Below are 21056 nucleotides of genomic sequence, written 5' to 3' on the forward strand. Positions count from 1 at the left end.
TGTACCTGGACTATCTCCGTCCCGGTTGTCTTTATTTTTGCGCAGCGTTCTAGTCTTGGTGGGCAGTTCTGGAGCCTGCCGAATGGAGCCCAACGTCACCTTCTTTCCTTTCTTCCCCAACTCCTTTTCCACCTCTAATAATATATATCGAGTCAAGTAAGCGTGAAACACGAGAAGGAACCCGAGAAGTTCCCAACTAACCATCAGAGATGCTGGATTCCTGGAACATGGTCTCAAAGGCTTGATGGGTTTCCGCAAAAGACGGACGTTCTAAAGGATTCCACCGCCAACCTAATATGGGAAAAAATTACTCAAACAGGCCAGCGGTACGCTAAACGTCGCACCGCGTCGCTACTCACAGGCCCTCATGAGTTCGTAGACTTTCTCGGGGCAGCCCTCGGGTCGGTCCATGCGGTAGTCCTTCTCCAGCAGCTCGTAGACTTGAGACAAGTCTATGCCGGGGTACGGAGACATCCCGTAGGTGGCGATCTCCCACAGCAGCACGCCAAATGCTGCGGGGGTACATTAGACAGATCATTAAAAAAAGCACACACTCTATTTAAGTCAACTCATTCACTAACAGCCGAGTAAAAAAAAAAAAGGATCTTTGTCGTCTTCAGCCGTCAATGGTAGATGTAAAATGGTAAATGAGTTAAAAAAATAAATAAATAAATAAAATCAGTACTGATTCCACCGCTGCTCTCAAATAAAAGCAAAACATGCAAACACAAATGCCCAGAGAGTAGATGCTTGCAATTTGAATAAATAAATAAATAATCACTTATTGTTTGATAATTAATCATTTGCAAGGAACCACAGCACCTGAAGAAAAACAACCAGCGACACAAAGCGTAACTGACTGGCAATCATTTGTCGGGCATGAGCCGGCGACAAACGAAAGGCCACGAATGGGGAAGAAATGACTTGTCCAAATATGCTGCCTTTCTTGTTACTGCTCCCTGGTTGGCAATGTGTCGAACATAACACATCTTTTTGTGAACGTACGCAGTAAAAGTCAAAAGTTGTCGGAAAAATAAAAGCTTGAAGAAATTTCCCTTGCAGCGCTGTTATTAATCAAAGCAGGATGTCACGTACCCCACACGTCCGACTTGATGGAGAATTTGTTATAGGCCAGACTCTCCGGCGCCGTCCACTTGATGGGGAACTTGGCGCCCGCGTGGGCCGTGTACGTGTCGCCCGTCATCAGCCGACTCAAGCCGAAGTCTGCCACCTTTACCAGGTGGTTCTCGCCCACCAGGCAGTTGCGGGCGGCGAGGTCCCTGCGGAGAACAAGCAGAGGGGGAGTGAACGACGTTGATTTTGATTTGAAAAAAAAATTAATAAATCTAAATGATTGAATTAACAAAATATAACTGCATGATGATTTTATTCTTTAATATAGTACAATGACAGGTGTTGATGCTTCTGGTGTGTGCGCCTTGAAACAAAAACCATAGGCTAGATTTAATCAATGGGAATCGGGCCTGCAGCAAAAGTCTAACCTACAGTATATTATCGATTTGCAAATCAATTCTCTTCTGTTTCACCAAAAATATTGGAGTAATGGAAACGATCCACCTCCTGGCCTCACTTTGCAACTCCAAAAAGCTTTTCATGCTTCTGAGAAGACTATCAGCAAAATTGCGGAGTGTGTGCGCAGGATATTTTTGCAGATTCATCCAGAATTTGTGAGGTCAGCGGTCAGTGGAATTTCCCTTCTAATTCATCATAGGAGTGCTTGACGACTCGAGTTGTTTCACCCAAGCATGTCTTCGTGGGTCATTCTCAGTAAGCAGGGCGTCTCCATACTTTTGAACGCCCTTTGGTCTCCGACGTAAATGATATCTAGACAGCCCACCTGTGTATAAAGTTCTTTTTCTCCAGATATTCCATGGCGGAGGAGATCTGCGTGGCCATGTAGAGCAGCACGACAGCGTTGACCTCCTCTCGGTTGCACTCCCGCAGGTAGTCCAGCAGGTTGCCGTGGGTCATGAACTCTGTGATGATGTAGAACGGAGGCTCGCGTGTGCACACGCCTGATGTGGACACACAAGGACAACGCTCAGACGGTTTGTTTTGAAGGGATGAAACGGTTCACCACAAAGTCGTGCCCTCGTGATTATTACAGATTCAAATTTGCATAAGCGTTAATACCGCGTTTAGTAATATCATCTCTGACTGGAGGCATCCTTTCTAAACATTTGTATGGTGTCTAGTTCAAATTCAAGCAGCTTTACCCAAGAGTTGCACCAGGTTGGGATGCTTGATCTCTTTCATAACAGCCGCCTCCTTGAGGAACTCCTCCACTTCCATTGTGTCCTCCTGCAAGGAGCAAAACAAGGCTGCTTGTAGTGACATCATACGACCACCTGGTGGAAGCAGATTTCAAGCAAACTGCGACCTCAGCAGACGTTGGATACAGTCACATACGTGCATTCAGTCCCAAGTGACTGTTGCAAAAAATCAAGCGAGTCAAGTTGAGTCGCCAGAAAATTTCAAGCAAGTCATTATGTGAGTTGAGCAAGTCAGAAATCAGGTGAGCAGTGTAGTCGACATTTGGACTTAAGAGTGATGCAAGTCAAAGTTATCCTCCAAATAATAATATTCAGTGAAAACACTCCTCAAAAACTGCTGTGTCGCCATATTTTTCAGTTTTTAAATCAAAGTAGGAATGTCAAAAACTACTCAGACAATCACAAATAAAACTGAAGCTTCACTTAAGTGACTAAAGACGAGAAGCAAAGCATGTCGTTCAAATAAAAGTCAAGTCGAGTCTTTCATACATTTAAGCAAAGCAAATCCAAACTCAAACATGTCAGCTGAACTCATTCACTGCCATTGACGGCTAAAGACGTCAAAGATCCATTTTTTTTCTTGACTCGGCTGGTCGCGAATGAGTTACGCACCTTTAGGGTCTTTACGGCCACAGTGAGGTTGTACTTCTTCCACACGCCCTCGTACACCTCGCCGTACTGGCCCCCTCCCAGCTTGTGCTTCATGGTGATGTCGGTGCGTTCCATCTCCCACTTGTCGTAGTTGGGGGACACGCCGTAGATGGTGGGCTTGTTGCGCTTGGGCGCCGGGTAGTGCAGCGTGGTGATGAGGCCGTCGGCCACCGTGCTGTGGTGGTGCACCAGCTCGGCCAGAGTGTTGAAGCGGCTTTCTGACGACACGTAGAGCTGTGGGAGGGAGACAACAACAGATCAGCTGACCATGGGGGGGAAAAAAAGTATTTTTCCATTCTTTCATGAATCAACAGTGGAACAAAGGTAAGTAAAAATGCAGCCAGTAGACTCACAACTGGGCTCAAAAATGGTGCATTGCTGTTATTTACTAGTGTAATGTGTCAGTTAAGTTGTTTCTGAGCTTGAAATTCACCGTCGCCGTGTCCAGTCCTCATTGAAAAATGGAATTGTCAAGTGTACTCGTGGCAACCCGGAGGAGCACGGAGGTCATCGCAAATGATTAGACAAATTCATCATCGCAGAGCCTTCACTTGGAGTTGTCGGTGGGTGCACAGAACACATTCTGAGCTGCGGGGAAGCAACTGTGCGTGCGTGTGTGTGTGTGCTATGCATGGGCGTCACTGTCTGCTGGTCATTATGCGCAGCGTCGTGGAGCTTCGATGCATTCTTGTCATTGCTCGGTGCTCCTAGAGACGGCTCGCCTCACTGCAGTGGCACACAGCTGCTTATATGCGGCCCATAAAACGTTTTAATCCAGCCCGCCGAACTTGACAACAATGAATTGAATAAACCTTGTTAATCGTTTTCTTTTCTAAATAATGTGGTGTGTCAAACTCTGATATTTTGTTGTAATGCTTTTGTTCACTTTCATTTCAAATTAAATGTATTTTTTTTCTCCGGCCCCTCTGTCAGATTTTGAAACCCATTGTGGCCCACCAATCAAAATGTTTGCCCACCCCTGCTCTAAAGCGTAACGTGTAAAAGCGTCACCTTGCCGTCAGATGCCGTGTTGATCCTGTAGTGGTAAACTCTCCCCTCGTAGCGCAGGGAAATGGACCTCTGGCCGGGACTGCTTTCACTCTCGCGCACCAGGAAGCTTCCGTTGATTCCCGAGCTGAGCAGGTACTCGGCGGCGTTGCGTGACACGGGCCCGTGGTACCAGCTGTGCTTCTCCAAGCTGTTGACAGGGGTGATGTAATTGGACGGCACCCAACCTTGGCCATTTTTCGTCTGCGCCTCGCACCACTCGCCATTGTGGTTGTAGCCCAACACGCGCAGCTTCTCGCCTGCAAAGAAAATTTGAGGACCATTCGAAAGTTTATATTGTAAACAAATGCTTTTTTTTTTTTTACCTCAACTCAAATCTGACCAATTTTGCCACATAAACATTTAATATCAAAAGAGCGAGTTTACATTGCTTTTGCAATGGCAGATTATCGGCAACATAACCAATTTTTATCCCCAATTTGACAGACGTCTTATTCTGATCTGATTCTGTTGTTGTTGTGTTTATGCTGCCATGATACTGGACAGCAAAAAAAAAAAAAACTCCAGTTGGCTAAACTCTAGCATGGAACATTCACTGGTGGGGAAAAAAAAATTCCCATTCATTGTGTAGCCTCACACATGAGCAGATGTTGTCTTCTTCCTTCCTCTGTTTTGTCTGACCGAGCCATATTGTTTTTTACGGTGCGGTGTTCCGGCAAGAGAGGAACTCGAGTGAGGAAGTGAGGACGTGCGAGTAGGAGTGCAAGACACAAAACAGAAGGAGACGGGAGGGGAGGCATAGAAGCAGATTGTCCGTATGATTTGAAGCCGTCTGCAGAATGTCATACAGTAAATGCGCTGTGGTCAAGATGACAAAATAATGACAATGCGCTAAATGCTGATCCGTCGTTTGAATTGGTGTCACGAAATGTTGCACTCTGTTCATTTCGGCCCTCACCTTTCGTAATGCTGAGTGTGTTGTCGCCACTGGCCACAAAGTCATACAGCGCCACAAACAGGTTGGGGTCATTTTCGCTGGGTCCAGCCAACAGGTTCTCTTTAGAGTTCCAGCGGGCCGCTTCGGTCAGACCTTGACCCTCAAAGTCTGGTCTTTGGAGAGCTTCTGAAAATGACAAAACAGACTAAGTACACATGGAAGTGGAAGAGAATGTGAGGAAATCCAACCATGAGGGGAGAGATCAGTAGGCATGCTTGGTATGCAGGAACATTGTCACACTCGTTTTCCCAGACCGCTTGGCCCTTTGGACAATACGTCCAAGTCTGATCTTAAACATTCTGCTCTCCTTCCACCACCGAACAATCCTATGGCCGGTTTTGAGTAGCGTGTGCACACGTGACTTGCAGTTTGCCTTTTCATTTCCTGGATTATCCCCGCTTAGTTTTCATTTCCTACCTGAGCAACTAGCACATATCGGACCGTGAGAATGCATCCCGTCTTATCGTTTCAGTTGTGACGATTATAGCGACAGCGAGCCGAAATTGGACAAATTACAGAGCAGCAAGTGACGGCAGTCAATTTAAAATGCGAAAATGTGAAGGAAAGTCAATGGTGGGAGGAGTGAGTACTTGCAACAGCAGTTTGGCCAAAACGTGCGCAGCTGTTGTCACATATGTTCTGAAAGAACGTTAAACACACACCCTCCCAAGAACACTCACGCATTCTTTCTGCAACAAGCCCCAGCAGCTCTTGAAATCAACAGAAAAAGAAGCACATTACTTGGGTAACCTCAATGAATTCACATTTTTTACAACAATGTTCAGGAGGGCAAACTTTGAGTGGCACAAGAGATTTTTTTTTTCTTTTTCAGAAACATGCCAAATGAACTCGACTGCAAGGCTATGATTTCACCTCAAGGCTACTCGAAACAAAAGGAGGCAGTCATGCGGGTGCATAATCAAAATTCCAGGCAAGTCTCTTTTTTTCCCACCATGTTTGTAATGGAAGGACAGAGGGACATATTGTCTTTCATAATTAGAACGTAAGAGGCACACAGAGAACCTGAATGCAATTCTTGACCGTTAAAGTTACAAAGCGTCCAAAATTTTGAGGGGGGGGGGGAGACAGGTTTGTTACTGTTAGAGTTTCTGTTAAAATATGAACACATTGATTCGGAGGGGAAAAGCATAAAGATAAAGACGACTGACTAAGCATGTAGGATAAGGACACTTCAACTGTGGAGCGGTTGCGATATGGAGCAGAGACTAAAGTCAGCCGGGATCAATCTCCTCAGGATTGACCAATAATGAGTCATTGTTGACCGGTTTCAGATGTCAGGAAGCTCGTTACAGACGTACCGTGAATGAGATGAAAGATAAAAACACATGTTTTCCAAAGTCTTATTTCGATTAAACACGAGGCTAATCTTTCTCAAGGAGGAGGACAGTGATCTTAGAATATTTTCTGTTAACACACAAAGGAGATGATTTGACAAGTTTGAATTTAACAAGGTCCCTAAAAAATAAATAGATTAAAAAAAAAAAAAGCTATCAATTAATATGATAATCGATTAGTTTAGATCATCACAACAATTTGAGCATCTGACAGTTCCCGGCCAAGAAGAAAATCAACATACAACTTTCCTAAACGTCGGTGATTTTTATTCGCCCTCATTCCTGAGGTCATCAAGGAGAACCGTTTCGAAAATGAGGACCACATCAAGATGGTCGCGCCGACAGAGCAACGGAGAATTCCAGAAAAACCCTTCCAGGAGTCCATGAAGGTGTGGCAGAGAAGGCCGGGCAAGTGCATTAGACTTCAGTGGATTACTTGGAAGGGCAAAACGAGCTGCGTTTGTCTTTCAAGCTTCCCGCGAAAAGATGGACACGCAAACCGAGAGGCAGTAAAAAAGTGAAATGCTTCTTTTGCCGTAACGGAGAGATCCATCGAGTGATAAAAGAGCACCGCGAGGTCAGGAGGTAGACTTCGAGGAGGCAAAACATTCCTTGTGGCCAGAGTTTGGCCTGGACTGAAAGCGTGTAGGCGGCCTCTGTCACACACGGCCACTTAAGGCGCCGCAAACACCACAGACCTTTGTGAGAGGAATGACAACTCACCGGCACACGTAGCGGGATCACGCCCACCCAAACTAAAAAGCCATTTGAAAATGGAAAAACGGGCCGATTAAGAAGCAAGAAATGGAACAAAAACCAAAAAAATAAGATGACTCTGGGCCTTCAAGAGTCACTGCAGTGGGAGAAATTACAGCATGTCCTGGCCGCGTTGTTGGGATGACAACGAGATGATTAAGTGTGTGTGTGTGGGTAGCTTGTAAAGATTTTATGGCCATGACTCTGCCGCTCTGAGCACTAGAAATGCACATAATACTTGCACGCTGATGCAAGACATGCATCCCCTCAAAGACCAGACGACTTGGAAACAAAAATGTGCTTTATGAGAGGGAAACCATGAAAGACCTGCTAAGTCACAGGTGCCAAACTCAAAGCCCGGGGACCAAATCGGGTTCGCCACAACGTTTTATGGGGCCCATGAAAGCAAATTATGTGTATCGACTTCATGTCTCCGACTAATACCAAAATTGCAAATTGTCATTACCTTTAAAATCCTTGACACCTTGATAGCATTTTTGCCACCAATCCCACTTTTGAACTTTTTTTTTTCTAATTTCAAATCTAGATATTCATTCAACATTTCATATGTTTTTCAGTTTGTGGCTCGTCTTTCTGTTTATTCCCATATGAATATCACTAGAATTGCTCCTGCCTTTCGAAATGACCTACGGGGACAAATGCTGTTTTGAATTCAATTCAATTGAATTACAAAGACAAATTCCATCTTGAAACAACTCAGGTAGAATTTGCTCCACTACTCGAGTGCAACTAGCATACGCAGAAACACTCGTACTCGTTGTTCCACCTTCCTATCGAGTTCAGCCCCGATTCTGTCAGATGCCCAAACTGCGAGATTGAAAGAAATTGCAATTGTTACATGACTTGCAATTTTCCAATCTAGAATGAAGAAGTTCAGGTTGGGTAAACGTTCCTCATGGAATGTTCTGCATCCAGATGGTCTTAAAATTTGAAGTCCTTTTACCGTCATCAGCATGAGGGGGAGGTTTTTTTTTTTTTTTCCTCTCGCTGATGATTAAATCATTTGGTTGCACAATGTTTGCCTCGCATGGGGTCTTCTTCCAACACAAAGTCTTCACAATGTCCATTGAGTCAAGACTGGAGTGTTTCCTGGTTTTCCTTAAATTCCTCATGTGCTTTATTAGACATGGCTAAATCAATTACTTGACTTTAGGCACCAGCGTTGAACACAATCGAAGAAGTCATGAGCAACAAAGACCGGACTTCTCCGATAATTTATGAAAGTAGTCAGGAAGATTTGGCTTGGAATGCTGATTAGAGATTAGATGCACTTTCCTCTTCAACAACACAGCCGGGAGTCAGATTTCCGCGTATTCTCTCTTTTTCCACTTCTTCCCTTTGCCGCTAGCCACTGTGTCTGGGCTCCCTCACGTCCTCTTCGCAGCGTTTCCCCTCCCCATTCCGCAGTTTCCACAAAGCCAAAATCCTTGCGCGGTTGCGAGACGCTCTTACAACCCCCCACCCCACCCCACCCCCCACTTTCAAGCATCTCTTTCCTTGAATATGTTCAAAGTAAAGACCACCAACAAAAGCAGCCTCGGGGTGCGCTTACCTTCCAAGTAGCAGCTGGATGAAGACGAGAGTCCCTTCTTCGATTTACACCCCACCAATTTCAGGCAAATCTCCAACATTTTCATTTGCTTTCTTTCCCTTCCCGCTTGGAAATGCTGCTTGAAATGAGATTTCTGCCTGGCCTTTTACATGTGTCCCAACAGGAGAATGTTTCAAATTGAAGCAAAAAAAATAAAAAATAAAAACTGATAAAGGCAACAAAAGACAAGTGATCCAGAATGGGTATTCAAAATATATAAAAGGTCTTCTTTACTGCTGTTCTTTCTCATTAATCCGGTGGCTTGTCCAAGTTTTGGAGAAAAAAAAGGACTACAAACTTTCTTTTAGTAGCGTCTCCATTCTGGTTAACTCCGTTTTCTTCTTCTTTCTTTTTTTTATGCGTGTAGGATTCGATCCAAAAAGAGCGGGGGACGTGTCCGTGATCCGGCTCGGGACTTGCGAATGTGTCAGATGAGTGGGCAGGCAAACCGTCTCCGTGGTGCCATTCCTCTCTCTGCTGTCCCCCCTGCGCAAGTGCGGAGCCGAGGCACACGGACGACTTAACGCTTACGGCTGCCAACAAAGGGCCTCTTCTTTCAGGATCGGCTCGCTGCACTCGATGACATCAGCTGAGCCCTCCCAACTCCGACAACACACACAGACATGCATACGCAATAAGAGAGAAAGACTACAGCACATGCGCGCGCGCACACACAGCGAAGGACGCCAAAAGCTCCAATAGCGCAAATGTGAGGCAAGAAACGATAGCTCCGGAGTTGTCTTGAAAAAGTTGAGATTCCTCACACAGCTTTCATGTTTTCCTTCTGCTGAAGTCATCCGATGCTTACAAGAAGCTCCTCCCCCCCCCCTTTTTCTTTTCTTCCCGGCGCTCTTGCTCCATTCTGGAATGTTTACAGGTTAAGGAATTAGCGCTGGACAGAGCTCAGGCCTTATTAAAAGAAAATCAGTGGCGGCAAACTAAGGAACTAGAAATTGTTCCTGCGCTCTTTAACGCGATAGCGAACGTATTTGCGCAAGGAGAGAAACTTCATCTTTTCAAACACGTCAGTCAGGGAATTTGGGGACAGCCGCAGTGGTTTGACCATATGAGGAAGGACGGGCTAATCCTTGGCAGAAGCCGAGCACTCGCAACACATGTTTAATCTCTTTCTTCTGTCTTCCCTCAGCTGTCTCTCGTCCAAACACTCCATAATTCAAGGTTGCACTCGCACGACTGTGCTTGATCTCCCCAAATATCTGAAATGTAAACATTCAAAGCCATAATTAAGCATACCTAAGCGCCTATGCTAATTGTGGGGGCTACGGTGGAAGACATCAATTTGGGGAATTACTGTGGGGGGAGAAATTAGGAACTAGCCTTCCCCCCTAACCTTGAATGCAATGTAAAACAAATTTGGTGTTCATCCATCAGATGGTCAGTTAGCTTCAAAGTTGATGACATTTGGCCACAGAGATTTCACGTTTGAGGTCATTGGTCAAGAAAAATGTTGGCTGAACTCCAAATTGTACGTCATTTGGAGCGTTTGATTTTGCAGGTAAAGTAATTAATTTGAATACTAGGTTACGATAGCGGTAAGCCAGAACGAAACAGCTCGTACAAGGCAGAGAATGTCTAAAGTTTGGAGTTATTGAACGCTAAAAAGGAACAAGTGCAAAGTGTCTACAGCAAAGCAGAACTTTCTTCTGCCTACAAGTCGTAATAAATCAATCTTTAACAACCTTAACAATCCCGGGTGTAATTTCACTTACTTTAGGAAACAAAAAAAAAAAAGTTTTTTTTATCCGATTACTCGACCAATGGCTGGAACAATCTGTACAATCTAAATAATATTACAAAGCTGCAACTTACTTTTGTTTTACTCTACATTCTAGAGACTCTCGATCGCTAATGTAAAATACGAGAGCCCTTTCAAATATTCGACATACATTAAAGTGCATGAAAACAAAATGGACCCACTTCAAGAGTCACCAAACGCTGCTGACGCTGCAAAAACGGTCAGGTTTGTATCCAAAGGAGTGGACAACATTAAACAGATGTTTCTTAAAATATAACTGTAGCTGATTTATGTGCAGTATAGCGGACAAAGAAGAAAAAGACCGAAGGAAAAAAAAAAAGCATCTCATTTTGACTTTCTATTCCAAACTGGGCTGTTCTAAACGTACTCGTCTTGGCACCTCAATGTTCGTAGCCAAGATAAGATACTTAGCAGAGATATTTAGCCAATAGGCCCTTTGCCGTGCTGATATGGCAAACATTTGTATTCCTCTTTTAGAATGACAAACCCCGAAAAAAAAAAAACACACATGCCCAAATATTTAGGATACGCAAGCCGCCATTAATTTACCGCAGTGCTATATAGGCTTTGGGGGGGATGAGAGGATCAAGTAAAACGGGGCAATAAAAGCAAGGTGGAAAAAGGGGCCGAAAAAAAAGGTTGCAGATGGAGGAACATGAACATTGTTTGCAAGTGAGATCATAGGGGGAATAATGTGATTTATAATCAAGCGACTGCGTTGCACGGAGAGCTGACGTACGGGGCTACCGCTTGCTTTTCTGACGATCAGGACGTTGAAAGGTAACGTCCCTGATGGAGGGATAACCACTATTCTTTCAAAAGGTTCTTATCGTTTCAGTGACGGAACTCATCGCCAAACTGGCCCCAACTTGATGTTTAGGGAGTGAGAAGATCCGAAGCCTCCGATGATTCTATTCGGGGTGAGAGCAAAAATTCTGTTAAGCCTGGCAACACCGGAGCCGTGCTCAAACGGGTCTGGGACTGCTCAGTTCATTTTCCATTTTCCAAGGTGCCTTTTCAACAGAGTGCACACTGAAAGAAATACTTCTGGATGCGTTTGGATAAACCTTCGGACGAGCATATTGGCGGCAATCAGAGCGACCGAGCGTGTGCATGATGCAGTGCAGAGCGAGTGAAAAATGTAAACGTATTACGGCATGCCGAGTGCAGATGTTTGCTGTTCTTGTGGTGCAACGGTGCCATTCGTTTGGCTCGCTTAACGGATGGCGGGGGTGGAGGGGGGGCTCTGCTTATGACGGTATAGTCAAAACGTTTCAAGATTATGAACGGTGCGTAAAAAAAACCACCAAAAAAAAACCAAGTTTATGCATTTTGGAATATGTAAGTAATACATATATTGACCATAAAAAATTAAGTTGTTTTTTTTCTTTAAAGACAAGTATCAATATATTGTACAAAAAACAAAAATGTAAAGAAATAAATTGGTTTATAAAGTCAGATGGTATCGTATACAAGCTGACGTTCAGGGCAGCCATATTTCATTCCCTAACTATCAATTACCGACTGGGCATCGCCTTTCCTTTTTTATGTGCCACGATAAAAATGAAACAAATGTCAGGCTTGACATGAAGGTACGCTCTATGAAAGTCTTCTTTGGTTTGGTTCACGACAAATCAGCAATTCACAGTAATACCGCGCTCCACTGACAAGGACAGGCACGAAAACACAATTACACCGTCTCACAGTGCTGGAAACGAACGGCAGACGGCACTTGGCGTCGATCCTGTCTGTCGGGAAACAAGATTTATTGCCCTAGAAGCTGAGCAAACCTAATTACAGAGAGGCAAGGGAAAGAGGCGAAGCCGTGTCGGTCGTGCCATGATTCTATGATACACTGAATATTTGCAAAAAAAGGAGTGAAATGCAGCGCGACCATTTCATTTGTTGCATGACCAAGCTCATAACTTAACTTACTCAGATTTTGAAAAAAAAAATTTAACAAAATAAAAATTCTCCAACGATATGACTTGGAATGCCATGAATTGGTGTCACGATTGTTTGGTCATGTTTTGATGGATTTTATTTGAATAGAATAGCACTTTTTTTGTAAACTATAAAAGCAGCATAAAACATGAAGGCAAATGTGAAGAATGCGTGCAAGGTGTCCCAGACATGGGACGATCCAGGACACACTGGACAAACTAGGACCTAAAATCCGCTTGAAGAGATGAACCAAGTGGCTAGCGAGTGGAAGTCTGGGTTTACCTGCTTAAGCCAAACAACAGAAGATCTGTTCCATGCTCCTTTTTGACAGGAAAGGCGACAACTCACAACTAAAAAATTTTTTTAAATGTTGAGATGCCTATAAGTTAAGGGACCACCATATCAGGATCTAAAACAGGTGCCATGTATTTATATAGCATGTTTACTTACGGCACTCTAAAGAATGTGTCCATGCCTCGCTGATGCGTTTAATAGGTTTTGGGTTGCACATAATTTCACACTCAAGAGCTGTCCACAGGGAGATCAGATCGTTTGGAACAAAACATAGACGCAGGGAGCGGCGACCGACTCAAGTCCTGTCGCATCCGTCTGCGCTGTTAATGGCCTACTAAACTCCAGCCAATGTGATCATGCGCTTTCTAATGAGATGCATTTCTTAACGCACACTTTATGTATTAACTCAGCCAGTCTCGGGTTCTCTCCAGCCAACCCCCTCTCGTGTGAGGTGACTTATGGACTGTCAGTTCACCATTGCGGCAATCATTGGTGCAGATGAAACTGGGCTAGTTAAAACCAGACCAGCTTTTTGGAAGACATTTTAAATAGGGCGACAAGAACCAGGTGATTAATCAGAAACGTTGCTCATTTCTGGAAGGCCGGGATAAAAAGGGCCAAGAACGAGCAAAGCAGCCTTCAGCGCGATGAAGGTTGTAATCAAGTCGTATTGACTTGTATTACTCAATTTGACTCATATTGTTGGCAAAAAACAACATATTTTCTATTCCAGGAGAGTCTAGCACCGGCATCAAAACAGAAAACAGAAAAGAAGCAATGCATTTGTGTAAGTGGGAGGCCGCCTCACAGACGCAGAATCTTTATGTGGAGACTCCAAAAAAAAATGTGGTCAACCTACAGAGAAAGAGCACAAATTCTTACACGAAGAGAAGTTGCGTGTATGTTGATATGCAGTGCCGATGGCCGCTGAGAGAAATGTGCAAACCATATGGCGTGGATCACAAGACAATCAGGAATCAGTATTGCTAAAAAGAAAAAGAAAAAAGTCGAAGAAGCAGAATATGAATAAATGGCGAACAAACATCTCCAATCACAAAGTTCGAGGCTCCAACACAAGTCGTACAGATGTTGGCAAGACTCATTGGTGTTTTTGTGAAACTGACATCCCTACATCCTCGATCGTTTTCAGCAAAACAACGCAATAACGTGGAAAAAAATGTCCAAAAGTTTGCTTTGGACCAACTGCAAAATGAAGAATCTATTTGGAGAGAAGACTAAATGGGAGAAAGTGCACCAAATATGAGAGCAACTTTTCTTCCGGGGTCTTTATTTGTTGCTCAACACGTCTCTGACGCAACATGTAAATGAATCAAAGGAAAACTAAGTGCAAGTTGACATCTTTTCTAATATGAGCCACAGGCCACGGTGGAATGCGCCATTGACAAACGAAAAGCATACAATAACACAGATGACAATCAAAAAGATTATCGTAACAGTGGTGTGTTTCTCCCGCTGAGATTGTGATATGAAACTGAAGCTCCTTCTCGATTCAGTCAAAGACAGGCTGGTTCCACCCCGTGCGATGACTTTTCCATGACACTTTTGCAGGTCTGGTTTCGATGCAACTGTCCCAAAGAACCTGTTCTGACTTTGTTTTAGAACGCATGCTGAGGAGGGCTGTGACATCACTGTCACCTGATTGGCTGACAGGAACTCCACTCCACATGCCCGTTTCCTGGTTTTAAGCAGGGATAAACGATCATTTGGACTTGAACCAAGAAACTTGGATCGAAAGGGAGCGAAAAATGCTCAAATGAGGCCCGATTATCGGTAGATGTGTACCCCACTTCAGCTCTTCTTTCTTATCTTGTGTGGAGTTCGCTTACAAGCGAGGTGGGACCACCTGGGCTGACCGCCAGTCCATCACAACGCTGATTCCGAAGGTGTGGGTGATTTAGAACGTGCATTAAAACAAGTGTTTGTTTTGGTACCGTGGATGCACCCGCTGCAAGAAGGCCCACCACATATTACCACATCGCTCATGCACTGACACAAAAATGTTACGGTTAACACATTTAGTCGTACAAAAAGAATGCTGTTTTGATTGCGTAAGAGTGTTACCTCTTAGGTTCTTAGAGGAGAGAATAGAGTGGATAGTCAAACGCACATGGAGTCGACGAGCTAAACCTAATTTTCAAGTCAAACAAGACTCGAGACCTTGGTGTAGTTTGCAGCCCATATACAAGATGTTCAAATTTACGGGGGTTACGTTGCAGAAACGTTACCATGGAGGAGAAAAAAATAGGACAAATTTTCCTCCAGGGCGACCAGGCCAAATGAATAAATAAATGAAAAGGAAAAGTTCAGTCCGTATCCCACTGAGCGGCGAATGTTTGCGAACATAGTGAACGTTGATTTTTTCATCAGGGTTCGTGCAAGGTCGCAAACACCTTTGCCAACTGTTTTAATGGTCACAAACAATAATGTTACAATGCTACTTAAAACTTCATCCGTACAAACAAACGTTCAATGAGTGCAACGGTTTCACTTGTAATATTATTTCCAAAGGGAACATTTGCTTCATCCTACCAACAATTTGTTGGTTGCCCAGCGTTTCGCAATGGATCGCGGTTCCACTGTCGCAAACTTTTTCCAAATCTCATTTCAAATTCTTCAAATTACAGGTCAGGTCCATGTCTGGGGGGAAATGTGATGTCATCATGTGCTGATTAATGGGGGGAAAACAGCATCAATTCAACATTTGTCCCCACCACATAGCTGGCATTCCGCCGCCTTGCCGCTGACGATTTACAAACACGTGCACCTGTTTTCAAGCGCTCACCAGAAAGTGTCGTACTTCCGTCCAGGTGGACAAGATTTGATGAGAGGGGCGCAAACATTTGCTAATCTGTGTGTGCCCTCAACCCCCAAACTTCCCAACAGCTGCCGTGTACAAGCATTACTCGGAGGCGCCTGCTGCACGAGTGCGAATGCATATCAAAACGCACATACACATACACGCATACACCCCCCCCACACACACACACACACATATACACACATATACACAGTCTTCAAGACTCAAGGGGATCATTGGAGGCGATCTGGTGTCTAGACTGTACAGATTCTACGGGTTCCAGCCAAGAAAGAACCGGTTACACACTAAAAGAGATCCATTTACCGCATACGCACTTGAATGCAGCTGCCGTTGGGAAAAACACAGGCACGCACACAAATCAAATGATGTCAGTGATGGGACGTGCCACCAACATTTACACCTAAAGTGGACAATTCTTCAATAAAGCTAACATCTGGGTTTTAGAAATGTGGGCATACCAAGAGAAAACCCATGCAAGGGGGGGGGGGGGTCGTCAACAAGCAAATTCCACACAGGAAGGCCGGTGCAAAGTTACGTACCCACGTCTCAACTATCAGCCGGCACCATTAGTACATTTTGCTGCCCTCTGTAGGCTACAACCACACGATAATGTGTCAAATGTGTACTAAATCTAATGAAACTAATGAGCATAAAATACGTGTGACCAAAATATCGATCTTGCGATAGCTTAATGCTCAAGGATAAAATAGCTAGGATCGATGCTGCGGCAGTTAGAAACCTTTACATGCATATATGAACACAAATAGTGCAGCAACACATGTAGAAGGACACACAACCAATACTCTGGCATAAGTTTTACCCTTCGCCAAACAACTAATTTCACTGCAGCTTACCGACAGCGGCATGTCGCTCATCAGAGTATATTCAGCTATCTGAACCACGCGCTGGTCATGCTATGTGCAATTAAGCACATCGATGAGATGGCGGCAAAAGACAGGTCACTGCTTGCCTGCGCTGTCTCGCTCCCAGCCAGCTGCAGGGCGTGAGGTCTCAACCTGCCCGCGGAAAAGCAAGCGCACCGCCGGCTCAAACACATGCACGAAAAAAAAAAAATGAAAAGAAAAACATAGAGGCAGACAAAGTCAAATAATGTGTTGACACTGCCCTCCTCTTGCACTGTGACTCACATCCCCCCGGGACGGTCCAACCTGCTCTTCACAGAAGTGAAGAGGGGGAACACAAACAAGCGTCACGGTCGCTGACCCCGCGCCAAATTCGATCCATTTACCGGCCGGCCGTGTGCTGATTTAGCATTACACAAACACATAGCTCACTTACAAATTAATTCATATTTACGAGTTGCTAACGTACAAAACAGGTTTGAATCTGAGTCTTTTGTGTGCTCGCTATGACAACTTGGCAAATTTCCAACAAGCCAATGTGGTGTAAACACAAATTAGAATGTCATAAATCATGTAGAAACAACAATGCAAACAAATCGGTGGCTTTGTCACTTCAATTTTTCATGTTTCATGAAATAATTACGCATAAAAACATGGAGAGCACTTCTTCAGCAGGAATAAAGCAGAGATTTTTCTTTTCCCTAAATTTCAGCCTTTGGGATTTGAAAATTGCCGTCAACTAGACTGTAATGTCCATTTAAATTGGATTAACTGTTCCGTCTTAGTGAAAGACAAAAAAACAATTGCAACACCAGATTAACAATGTCGATGTTTTCAGGATAAATGTGGCAAAAAAAAAACAGATAGTTTGGACATTTGAAGTTTGTATATTTTCAAGAAATGTTTCTGCATTTACAAGTCTAAAAAAAATCAAATAAAAAAAACAATTTTCATGATTAATTTCTTAAGATTACGACTTTACAGTTTTTTTTTAATTCTGAGAGGAAAAAAACAGACTGGAATTTGTTTTTTTCATTTATTTTTAAATATGAAGGTCGTAATATTACAAGAAAAAAGTTAACAAATTGCATATTTGAAAATATATTCATATATTCCCACATTTGTATCATTACTACGTTATCTACACAGAGAGCTCCGTCTAATACTTAGGATCATTCACACCTGACGTGCCACATGTGCGCACTTTCACCCACAAGCCACTTTGAGATTTGGACTAAATGGTGAGCTGCCCGTACACGCTCAACTGGTGTCGCTCAGCGCCGTTATGCAACATCTCGACTTTCTCACCTGGGCGTTCTCAGCCACAGGATCAATGGCCTGATCTTAACGCAATCAAGCAACGGCTAGCCACTCACTTTAATTGAAAGAAGTCGGCGGTGTATGTGACAAACTAATCACAAAAATAACACGACAGACGAAATCAATTCCAGCGACTCTCATCTACGTGAAGCGATTAAGATGTGTGTGCCTCGAACAGTCACGCAACCCACAAACTCTCGCCGCATTCTCTGTCCAGGACTTGATCAGCTAGGATCGGTGAAGATCCAGAGCCACTTTCGAGCTACCTGGCACCGGTCAATCCTTCAAATCATCCCCGGTTTGAACCCATTGTGATATGTTTTTCTACTAGCAAAACTGACTCAAAATCGGAACAAAGCGAAAGTCGACGGAAGTCACAAATGGGTTGCAAAATTCCAGGATTTTTAAAAAGTGACAAATGTTCTAACTAAACAAATAATGTTGGGTAGTTTCAGGGATTTTGCGCTCACCGTGCACAGCAAAGACGTTGCAGGGTTGCGTCCCATGTCGCGTGGACTCCCTCTTGACACCCTTGATGAAGGCTGGCAAACTGGGTCTCCTCTGGTCCCCGGCAAACTTCCCCGGCTGCTGCCCCATAAGGGCAGGGTGCCAGGCCGCAGCCGGGACGCTCCGGGCCCGACTCAGTCGACCAACAACTGGCCAGTGGGTAGGAAGGGAGGAGGAGGAGAGGAGGGGAGGGGAGGAGTGCTTCTCCCAGGCTCGGGGTGTCCTCTCCCGGTGCGACGCAGATTTGGTCTGCAGGTCCAAGCATTAAAGGGATTTGGATGCTTGAGGATTCTGTGGGAAATGGGAGGACATTTTGGGGGAGGGGGGGGTTTATTCAAGCACATTAGGCACACATACAGCCACCCATTTAAAACAAAAAATAAAACTTTACAACTTTCTTTTTTCCTTTCCTTCATTACTCCCTTTCTTACCACCTGGTCTTCCTGTCTCCAATCTTGCCAATATTCTGTCCTTCATTTCTACCTTGGAGGTTTCGTCCTTCCATCCTTTTCGCCCTCTTCCATTTCATACCATCATCCCAACTTTTTCTGTTTCCATCCTTTGCACTCTACTACCCATTTTCCATTAGTCCTTCCTTCTTTTTGCCTTTGCGCTTTGCATTCGATCACTTCAAGTCTACCTTCCTTGCTCCATTTTTTCCATCATCCATTCTGCCTTCACTCCTTACTCCCTCGCATCTTTCCATCGTGTCATACCATCCTTTGTGCCAATTCTCTATTTTTTCTTCATCCCCACTTTTCTCCTTCATTTTAATATCCATCCTCACTATCTTTCCTTCCCACCTTGTATGCTTTTTCCTACCATCCTTTTTCTGCCATGCATCATGCCTCTATTACATCTATGCTTGCTTTGCCATCTTTTTTTCTTTTTTCCATCCTACCTGCGCTTCTCCTCCCTTCGCTCCTTCAAACAACCTTCATTTGTTCCTTCAATCCTTCTTTTCATCCTACCTTCTATAATTCCTTTCATTTATCTTCCCGCCTTGTTTTCATGCGATCCATCCCTCCATTCTTCCAACCTTCCCTCCGGCCATCTTTCCTTCCTTTATTTTTCCTTCCAGCCATCAACCATTCTACGCAACATTCTTCATGCCTTCCATTCTGTTGCACATCCTTTTTCCTCCCCACTTTTCACCCTTTGTTCCCTCCGTTCACATAAGCGTCACCTCTACTTTTCCTCCCTTTTCCATCATTTTTATCGACTTTCAGCCTGTCAGTCACACTGCCTTTCTTCCTTCATTCCAACCATCCTTCCCATCTGACTTACATCTCTTTTCCTCCTCATTCCCATCCGTTTGTACATACTTTGTTCCATTCTTTCTTTATCCCTTCTGTCGCTCCTTCCATTCATACAGGCTATATTCTTGTCATCCTTTTTTGTTTTTCTCCTAGCCCAAAACGCTTCCTTTCACACCATCTTCCCTCCCCTCTTTCACAAACAAACCTTCCATCCTCGTTGGCCTGTTTCGAGCCTCCATCTGTACCTTCAATCATTACTATTAGCAGTCCCAACTTTCCTTCCTGCTTTTCATCCTTCCATTCTCACTTGCTACCATCAGATCATCTTCTTACGAGACATACATCCTTCCGTTCTACCTTCCAAACTTTTTCCCCTTCCTTCAATAATTCCACTGTCGCTTCCTTCGATCCTTCTTTCATTTCGCCCATCTGTCCCTCCTAAAAAACGTTAATTTGAAAAGTGTATGTCTTTTTTTGGCCCACATTGCCTACAACTACAAGAAACTTAGCATAGCACTACAGGTATTGTTGTTCGGACTTTAAAGTTGCCGACTAGCATTTTATTGCTGTGCGAAGCAAGCCAGTGAGTGGAAAGAGAGGTAAAACAACACACCCGGTAAGGCATTGTGGGCGGTGAAAGGCAACTTACGTGCTGTTGTAAACTTAAATCCCGAAGTTTAGCCGAGCAACACAAGCTATAAGTGCAGATAGCCATGGAGGCTAGCTCGGGTTAGCTCTGGTCCTCAAAGAAGGGGCACGGAGCAGTCAACAGCTGGTCGGCGGCGCCGCGTCCCCTCCTCGCCCAAGCACTTTTCTCATTAAAAACATCTCCAAATTCACCAACACTTTTGCTTCGTTCCAGCCAGCGGGACGCTAAGTTGAGTGGCAAACTTCCGCGTCCGCGACTCCCCCTTCCAACTCCAAAAACCGGACTCCACTTGGAGGAATACAGGCGACGCCGAGTCCACCGTCAGCCGGACGCCGCCGACGGCTGCGGTCGTATCCGCGTGGAGGCCGCCGCTGGCCGCTTCGCTGTCGCCGCGCTCTCCGTTGCCGAGCCGCCGCGTCGCACACGCCTACTCATCGCCCCCTCACGTACACCTGGTAGCGGCGGCGAACTTTTGGCCGAGCGCTCGTCGTCGGGTGGTTGCTGGGGTCGCCATACTTCCACACGCAAGGTGGTTTACACAAATATGTGGGTGGGGCGACGCGTGACGTCACGTGCGTGCGTGGGCTCGTAAGTTTTTCAAGCCGGCACCAGAAAAGAGGAAGTTCTTGGGGACATGGAGGGTTCCGATTTACGCCGTTTCAGGGTTACGAACGGTGACAATATTCTTCCCTCTCCTCCACACGAGTTTCCAGGGGTGGAAAAAGTATTCACACTCGACTCTGTATTGTGAGCAAAACTTCAGACATTTGTTTGAAAATACTCTGGTAGAAGTAGAAGATGGATGGAAGCCCACCCTGTACTAGGTTGCATAAGATTGTTTTTTAAATTCCAGAATTTATTTCCATCAGAGGATTTCTAATTGTACTGATAGAAAAAATAAAACTCAAACTAAAGTTTACAATCATGTCAT

The 21056-nt window shown here is 44.5% G+C and overlaps 1 protein-coding gene across 2 annotated transcripts in view; it reads right to left on the reverse strand.

Annotated features, from left to right (window-relative positions):
• The window catches only part of abl1 (ABL proto-oncogene 1, non-receptor tyrosine kinase), a 24281-nt gene extending 3598 nt beyond the window's left edge, over window positions 1–20683 (reverse strand). Inside the window, exons 1-11 of one of the 2 annotated variants that reach the window (XM_088281272.1) lie at window positions 20126–20683; window positions 18181–18508; window positions 4912–5076; window positions 3957–4252; window positions 2907–3179; window positions 2238–2322; window positions 1859–2036; window positions 1096–1280; window positions 360–512; window positions 202–291; window positions 6–134 (exon numbers count right to left, since the gene is read on the reverse strand). In XM_088281272.1, the coding sequence (XP_088137398.1) occupies window positions 6–134; window positions 202–291; window positions 360–512; window positions 1096–1280; window positions 1859–2036; window positions 2238–2322; window positions 2907–3179; window positions 3957–4252; window positions 4912–5076; window positions 18181–18307 (1681 nt within the window). In that variant the 5' untranslated portion in view covers window positions 18308–18508; window positions 20126–20683. Of the gene's footprint in view, window positions 1–5; window positions 135–201; window positions 292–359; window positions 513–1095; window positions 1281–1858; window positions 2037–2237; window positions 2323–2906; window positions 3180–3956; window positions 4253–4911; window positions 5077–8634; window positions 9437–18180; window positions 18509–20125 lie in introns of those variants that run through there. The other variant, XM_088281273.1, reaches the window with a different exon arrangement.
• Between the last annotated feature and the right edge of the window lie 373 nt (window positions 20684–21056).

The sequence above is a fragment of the Idiotropiscis lumnitzeri genome, chromosome 18 (assembly GCF_059441095.1).
Source record: "Idiotropiscis lumnitzeri isolate Australia: NSW breed Sydney's pygmy pipehorse chromosome 18, RoL_Ilum_1.0, whole genome shotgun sequence".
Taxonomy (NCBI): domain Eukaryota; kingdom Metazoa; phylum Chordata; class Actinopteri; order Syngnathiformes; family Syngnathidae; genus Idiotropiscis; species Idiotropiscis lumnitzeri.